General features: G+C 40.1%; 1 protein-coding gene across 1 annotated transcript in view; it reads right to left on the bottom strand.

Moving 5' to 3' along the window:
- Nucleotides 1-8591, bottom strand: part of SMAD1 (SMAD family member 1) — a 42591-nt gene extending 34000 nt beyond the window's left edge. The window contains exon 1 of the mRNA XM_011359420.2: nucleotides 7988-8591. Coding sequence (XP_011357722.1) covers nucleotides 7988-8387 — 400 coding nt within the window. The 5' untranslated portion in view covers nucleotides 8388-8591. The remainder of the gene's footprint in view (nucleotides 1-7987) is intronic.
- Nucleotides 8592-8801: the final 210 nt, after the last annotated feature.

Consider the following 8801-nt stretch of genomic DNA (forward strand, 5'->3'; position numbering starts at 1 on the left):
AAAAAAAAAAAAAAAAAATCACTGTCTGAGGATGATCCACATGTGGGCAAAATAAGCCAAAAAGCCTAACTCGCAGGTCTCAATATTATTCCAGCCACAGCTAGTCTTGGAGTTATCAGCCAGCTTTTCCCTTTATTATCGCATGACTGCCATCAGTGTCTACACTACCTTTTCATTTGTTGTAACACACATTTTTCTGTGGTTTTCAAAATTGTTCTTTTTCATCAGCCATGTTTTTTTGTGTTTGGTTTCTAACACTAGCTGGCTAGTGTCCCTCTGACCCTATGAACTAACAGTGGTGGGTGGAAGGGCGCTGAGCCTTAAATACATCAGGAAGATCAGAAATATCTCCTCTTGCCCACCTAATGTTGCAGAGATGGAGGATAATGGTCAGGAAAGCAAAAGTATGAGAAAGATACTTTGTATAATCTGTAGCATACAGTCTTAAAATTTTAAATTGGAGTAGATTTGGCAACAGAAAAGTTCCACCCAGAAACAAATCACATAATTGTTCAGTTGTTGGCTTCAATATATGTAATTTATGTAAAAATAACACATAGTAACAGCTAAAACTTTCCACATATTCATCAATAAATAACACAAAACCAATGTCCCCAAATAATGCATTAGGAACAGTTGCTCAGAAAAAAAAATCAGAATAAACTCTACTTTTTGCTTTGGATTTAAGAATATGGAATCCACTGAAAGATCATGGTATAAAATCCTACTCATGATTATATTACTTCATCTGTTCTAATAATATTGTAGATGACAATGATGATATAATTAAATACAAGTCAAACGTCAATGACAGAATCTTTAAGAAAAATTTACCATCTCCATGTCCACTTGCCTGTGTGTTGAGTTTGGACAGAAGTGGAAAGAGTGACCGAATATTTTTTTAAAACAGAACTTCCATGTGGATGGAGAACGGAGCCCTGAGTGGACTGGGGAAGAGGGACTGTGCAGGTGGCAACATGCTCCTGGCCCCAAGGCATCCCTCCTCTGCAGAAGCGGCCTCTGCAAACTGCCTCAGCCTTCTTCCCCACCACCCGCTCTGCAGGCACACATGCCTAGCTTTGTACCTCTTGCAGCTTTTAGAGCATCCTTCTTTCATCTCAATGTTACGCACATCTCTCTCCCACACCAAAAGTACTAGAGAACCATCCAGACGAGGACTAGAAACACAGATCCACCATACACAGTAGTCTGTCTGTACCACCACATGGGCTGGAACACAACGTCCGCATGTGTTAGAGTGAGCTTTTTGGTGGCCACTCTCCAGCTTATAAAAGTTACCTGCATTCCCTGTCCATACTTCTATTAAATCTAGTTAACACACTCTGCTGTAATTACATGCTAGTCTTTCCTGGGCAGACTCAGTTCCTGATTTGTTGTATAGGTGCCATGAAAGTTTGAAGAGGAATTTAGATATAGATGAACATAGAGGGTGATGGTTAACTACATGTGTCAACTTGACTGGGTTGAGGGATGCCCAGATCGCTAGTAAGATTTTATTTCTGGCTGTATCTGGGAGTGCATCTTTGGAGGAGTTTAGCATTTGAATTGGTGAACTGAGTAACGAGGTGGCCCTCATCCAATCTCTGAGCACCTGCACGGAACAAAAAAAGCACAAGAAGGGCAAATTTGCTTTTTGAGCCTGAGATGGGATATCCATCCTCTCCTGCCCTTGGGCATCAGTGCTCCTGGCTCTCCTGGGCCTCCAGCTTGAAGACAGGAGATCACGAGACATTTCATCCTCCATCCTCCTGTGAGCCAATTCCTACAATAAATCTGTGTGTGTGTGTGTGTGTGTGTGTGTGTGTACACTATTGGTTCTGTTTCTCTGGAGAACCCTGACTAGTACACAAGTCATAATGCTTTAATTTCTATAGTTAAAATTGTTGCTAATTAATCCCCAATTTTTAAAGCACTTGCAATGAGCATATCCTGATATCCTGATTACTGCTTCAGTTATCACACTCCTAGATATCACCACTCAATATAACCTTTCTTCAAATGGATATACTAACATAAGGCTTAAAAAAAATGTGGATGATAGAAATTTCTGTCACCCTTGGTTCAAATAAAACATTCACAATATAAACACATTTTTAAAAAGATTTTGATTTTGTTTTTCTTTAAAATATTAACTTTACTAAATCTCAATCCTTGAGCATATGCATTTTTAATATTCTGTGTGACAAAAAGGAAGTGCACACAGATATGGGTGGTGAACACACAATGCAACATACAGATGACACGCTGTTGAACTGTACACTTGCATTTTGTGGATCACTGTCACCCCAATAATTTTTAATTTAAAATAAATAAAACACAATTTCTATTCTTTCACACACACACAAAAGACTTGCCCCCAAAAGATCTTACATTGTGATGGAAAGAAACAAACTATAAATAAGTAAATATATACTCTAAAAAACAAAAGTACACACAGAGCTCCTTTGCTGCATATTAAAGTACAAAGGTTGTCTCAAGGAAAAGCACTAGTAAGATTGTTGGAATTGTGAGCTGAACTAGATGCTTCCCCCCCAAATCACTATTTTTTAAATTAGGATAATTATATCTTCACATGCAGCTGTAAGAAATAGAGATATCCTGCCTGCCTTTTACCCAGTTTTTTCTAATGGTAACATTTTGCAAAGCTATAGAACACCATGACAATCAGATACCGACACTGACGACAGCCAAGGGATGGGAAATTTCTATCCACCTGAGGATCCCTCACGTTGCCTCTTCTAGTCACACCCACTGCCCTCCTGCCCCCAACCCCTCCTCAGCCCCTGGCAACCACCAATTCGCTCTCCATTTTCTATAATTTTAAGACTTTCTTTTTAAGGTAAAATTTACCAAGTAGCAAATTCCACGGTGACTATGGCAGCCAGTGAAAAACTTGCATTCAGTCAACAGATGAAGAGGATTTTAGGTGTATTTTATTTTTTAACAGCTGGGAGCTATTATGCTGAAAATGAAAGCACCTGGAAGCTAACTCCAGGGTGTCACCTGCCAGACCAAAACTGAAACCTCAGAATTTCAAGCTCAGGTTTAATATGGCCTTTCAAGTTGATTAAGTTCAAAGTACAGAAGATAATTTTCCAGAACCATGTGAAAAAACGCGAAAGGAAAAAAAAAAAAAAGCCAAATGACAGGAAGTCTCCACAAAGGCATTTTAATAGCAGCGGATAGCAACTGAATGGTCTTCTCAACACCACAGTTAGATGACTTTACACTGTCAGCATTTCCTTTGGTAAAGAAAAAGAAAACCTACATTAACTCAACCACTAATAAGTAGCCTTGATTCTGAAGGCTACTAAAAGTCCAAGTACATAGTGACCCGTTACATCAGCAGCAGCGGGTCACAGTCTTCAGAAGCCGCACGGACTTTCTTTCCATTCACTGTCCACGCATTGGCAGAAAAAGAAATTCTTAACATCGCGTACCTAAATAATGTATGTTTGCACATACAGTCATGCCTCGCTTAACGACGGGGATACATTCTGAGAACTGCTTCGTTAGGCGCTGTCATCGTGCGAACATCACAGCAGCCCTTACACAAACCCAGAAGGCATAGCCTACCGCACACCCAGGCTGTCGGCGCAGCCAACTGCTCCTCGGCTATGAGCCTATACAACACGTAACTGTAAAGAACAGTGTAGGCAACTGTAACATAGTGGTAAGGATTCGGGCATCTAAACATAGAAAAGGTACAGTAAAAATACAGTATAAAAGACAAAAAACGGTACAGCTGTATGGGCACTTACCATGAATGGAGCTCGCAGGACTGGAAGCTGCTGTGAGGCAGGGAGTGAGCCATGAGTGAACGTGAAGGCCTAGGACATACTGTGCACTACCGTGGACTTATAAACACTATACTTAAGCTACAGTAAATTTATACAACAATTTCTTTAATGATAAATGCAACTAGCTTACTCTATATTACTTTATAAACTTTAATTTTTTAAACTTTTCAACTCTTGTAACATTTAGCTTAAAACACACATTGTACAGCTGTACAAAAATATTTTATGTCTTTATTCTATAAGTTTTCGAGCTTTGCTGTTAAAAACTAAGACACAAACACACATTAGCCTAGGCCTGCCTACTCGGGGTCAGGATCATCAATGCCACGGTCTTCCATTTTCACATCTCGTCCCACTGGAAGGTCTTCTGGGGCGATAACACGCATGGAGCCGTTGTCTCCTGTGATAACAATGCCTTCTTCTGGAACACCTCCTGAAGGACCTGCCTGAGTCTCTTCTTGAAGAGGTGTCACTCTTTTCAGAGATACGTCCATCGTGGTTTGTTTCTTTCTTTTTTCATCATAAATTTTTCTTGCAAGCAAACAATGCACCATGAACATTCCTCTCTCTATTAATGAAAACCTTTCAGTGTTGGGGTTCATGTTGGGGTAAACTTTTTTAAGTACTTGTTGAGGTCTGCAAAAGTGTCTGCTAACCTCTTCACTGTGGAGTTTCTTGGGGGTTCTTCTTTTAGGCTCCTGCAGTTTCCTTTTCTCTTGCTTATTCTTCAGCTATGTGTTCCTGTTCCGGTTCTATCAACTCCCCATTAGTCAGTTCCTCAGGAACAACCTCTAGGAGCTCCTCAATGTCACCCTCATCCACACCCAAGCTCAAGTTGTTTGCCAGCTCAGCCAGAGCGTTGTTGATTTCTGCAACCTCCTCGTCCTTAGCAAATCCTCTGAAGTCATGAATGAACCTCTTGAGTGTCTTCTTCCAGATACCATTCATACATTCCTCGGTGATGACATCACACCAAGCACAAGCAAGTTTCTTAATGCAGAACCTTAAACATCACAGATGTTGTCACTTCTCCAGAACTGCATCAGTGTCTCCCTCAGCTGCAGCAATAGCCTGGACAAAGATCTCGCTCAGGTAGTAGGCTTTACAAGCTGCTATAACTCCTTGGCCCACTGCCTGAAATGAAGAGGTGATGTTTGGAGGAAACAATACCACTTTGATATGGGGATGAAGATCACTAAGAATAGGAGGATGTCCGGGAGCATTATCAATAATAAGCAAAATCTTGAAAGCTACGTTATTCTTCAAACAGTACTTTTCCATTTCGCTGACATAGCAATTGGAGGGCACCTTGGAAGAGGAGCTGGGTCATCCTTGACTTCTTATTGCTACTGTACTACAATGGCAATGTATGCTTAGTGATATGCCTGAAGGCCCTGGGGTTCCCACTGTGCCAGATCACAAAGGATTTCCATTTGTAGTCTGCAACACTGCTCCCAAGTATAACTGTTATCCTGTCCTTACAAGCCTTGAAGCTGGCACTGACTTGGCCTCCTTATGGATGAAAGTCCTTTCAGGCATCCATTTTCAGAGTAGGGGGATTTCATCCATATTGAATATTTGCCTTGGCAGTAAATTTCCTCCACCATCAGCGTACCCAGCAAGTCTAAAAAATCTTCAGCTGCCTTCACATCAGCACTTTCAGGAAACCCAACAACATAGTCGGGTCCAGCCTTTTCTCTCAACATCGCAAACAAACTTTTTGCTTTGGCCACGATCATCATGGTGCTGAGAGGGATATGTTTCAGTGTCTGGTCTTCAATTCAGGTCACTGAAAGGTTCTCCATGTCTGACACAGGCCCTTCTTGAATTTTTGTTAGTTTTGTTGCCTTCAGTGAAGCAGATCCTTTAATAGCTTCTGTCATTTGTTCTTGTTCTTCAAGATCATAGCTATGGTGGAATGGGACGTGCCTGATCGGACAGAGAGCAATAACCATCACTGATTTTCATTGTCCCGCATCACTTTTAATTCCGTTTTCAAGTCAATCACTCGATGTGGTCTCTTACCAGCAACACTAGCAGTGGATTTTGTACATTTAGGGGCCACGATGAACAAAACAACATGAAATTAAATTGAGCACAAGAGAAAACGATGCAATCAAGAGACCTGGTAAACATCAGACGTATGAGGCTGCTGCTGGCGTAACATGGCAAAGTGGAAAGAGTAAAGTCTTAAAATGATGATACACAGTATACCGTATAGTAAATACGTAAACCAGAAACACAGTCTTTTATTATCAAATATTATATACTATACACGACTATATGTGCTACGCTGTTATGCAACTGGCAGCACAGTAAGCTTGTTTACAACAGCACCGCACAGACACACGAGTAATGCGTTGCACTGCAATGTTATGACAGTATAGTTCTCTAGGTGACAGGAATTTTTCAGCTCCATTAAATCTTACGGGATCGCTGTCGTATATGCAGTCCATCGTTGAATGAAGTGTCGTTATACAGCACATGTTACTTATACGCTACTTTTTCCTCTCTCAACTATTTGCTCCATCTCAATTTCTGGCTAAAAGAAGATCATGTATCTTTGTGCTAATTGTTTTTTTTTTTTAATTAACATGACAGCAGGTATAACAAGCAGTAAAAAACGTCTATATTAGAATAAGGGGAATTGAGCAAGGTTGTTGGAAAAAAGCAAGTGTAGTCTGAACAAGAGCAATTGTAACAAATTGTAACTTTTAAAAGGATACAAGAAAAATCCAAACATTTATCTAAGAAAAGATGTATAAGAACTTTATGGAGTAAACTTAAAGAAAAAGACTTAAATAAATTTATTAAAATATTATACTCGATCACTTTGTCAATCCTCCTCTGGATGAAATTCACTAAAATTTCTGGAGAATTTGTCATGGAATATGACAAAGTAATCCTAAAATGTATGATACAGAAATTGCAAAAACATAACGTTGTATGAATATAACAAGTTGTGGAAGGATCCTCCAGTACCATTACGCGATACTTTTAAATTTACAAAGTTATATTAGATACTGTCATGGATTCATAACATATATACTAACAGCATAAAAGCACTCGTGGGAACGATAAACATCAAACTGTAACCACCAAATTCAGAGTAGCAGTTACTGGAAGGATCAGCAAGGCATAAACTGGAATTTCAGTTTTATTTGTAATCTTTTATTTCTTAAATTGGGTGGTGGATACAAAGACATTTATTATATTATTCCCTAGTCTTTAAACTTTTTTTATGTCTTAAATAAAAAACAAACAGAATGTCTTTAAGAACCATGTTATTACATGATCTAACAAACACCAATCCAGTAACTACATCAGCACCACAAGAAGTACTGTTAGAAATATGGATTACCAGGCTAGGCCAGAATCAGAAATTTTGGGAGGGAAGCCATGTGATTCCAACGTACAGCCTCACCTGGGAACCTCTGGGAACCACTGGCTATTAATAGGTAATCCAGCAACAAAACTGGCTCCAATGTGACAATGAGAAATTTAGGTGCATGAGACTGCCTATCGCTTTCCAACAGATGCAAATGTCCAGAACATGGATTCTAATTTGAGAGCAAAACCATACAAATTTTAAAACAGTATAGAATATCCTTTGCTGTACCCCCACCTCAATGTTCATACACGTAAAAACTAGGAATATCTTATAAATAGTATCAAATAATTCCACAGCAGAACATAATTCCTTCACATTCTCCATAGTGAATATGTCATAGCAAAATTCCACCAAAGAGGGTCAGATAATATTCTTAAGGACAAAGGGGTACAAATCACTGGCAACTGCCTTCAAGATGTATTTCCCTCAAGTATGCGGATGGCAACAGCACACTTCTTTACTTCCCTAATCTTCTTGCCTTGTACTATAATCATAGCTAAGTATGTCTAGAGAAATGCACAGAACCAATGGGAAACATAAAAAATAAATTTAGAAAGAAAACGGTTTATTTAAAGTGCCAGGTATTAGTGCTGCTATGATAATTTCACCCCCGCTGCTCCTATGAAACAAAGTTAACAAGGAAGGGCTAAGTCCTGAGAATGCATGAAACGTTCAAGGGCTGACAAACTACAACTCAGAAGATAGAAAAGGCATTACGCTGTTATTCTAAACACCGTGAGTCTGCTACACACATCAAGGAAAAGCGCTCACTCACCAGGGCTTTCTACTCGCTTGTAGTGGTAGGGATTGATGCACACCTCCTTCTGCTTGGAACCGAAAGGGAACTCACAGCATTCCAGTGGTTTTAGTTCGTGGTGGCTCTGAAGATCGGGCCAGCGCCACACACGGCAGTAAATGACGTGAGGCAGTCCCTTCCGGTGGGAAACCTGCAGCCGGCCATCCAGAGAGCGGGGGATGGTGACACAGTTGCTGGGCTGCCCGGGGCAGCTCAAGGCCTTTTCCAGTTCCTCCATGGCCCCTTTCTTTTTCTTCAGTTTTTTCACCAAAGCATCGACAGCTTTTTCTGCCCATTTTTCTTCTTCATCGCCCTGTTTCCACCCAAGAAGTCTCTTTACAGCTGGACTTGTGAAGGAAAATAAACTTGTCACATTCATAGTGATGGCACTAGTTACACTCTCCTTGGATATGGTGAAGTGAAGGAGTCTCCAAAACGCAAGAGGACACCGGAAGAGAGTTCCCTTTATTTACACAGAATTCTCTTTAGCTTCTTAGTTTTGAGGTCCTGAAAAGTAGAAATGACCATTCCTAGTATTTCAAAAGGTAATCCAAGATCAGCACCTATGAAAGACAAGAGAGAGAAACAATATTTAAAATTATCTCTACCACAAAACCACAATTTACTAAAGAAATACCATGGGACAGGTGCCATGTTAAGTGCTCTTAGGTATTACAGTATGCTATGGACTGAATTATGTCCCCCCTAAAACTCTTGCTGAGACCCTAACCCCCAATGTTACTATAATAGGAGATGGAGCCTCCAAGGAAATAAAGGTAAATGAAGTCATGAG

The sequence above is a fragment of the Pteropus vampyrus genome, unplaced genomic scaffold, assembly GCF_000151845.1.
Source record: "Pteropus vampyrus isolate Shadow unplaced genomic scaffold, Pvam_2.0 Scaffold47, whole genome shotgun sequence".
NCBI classification, from domain to species: Eukaryota; Metazoa; Chordata; class Mammalia; order Chiroptera; family Pteropodidae; genus Pteropus; species Pteropus vampyrus.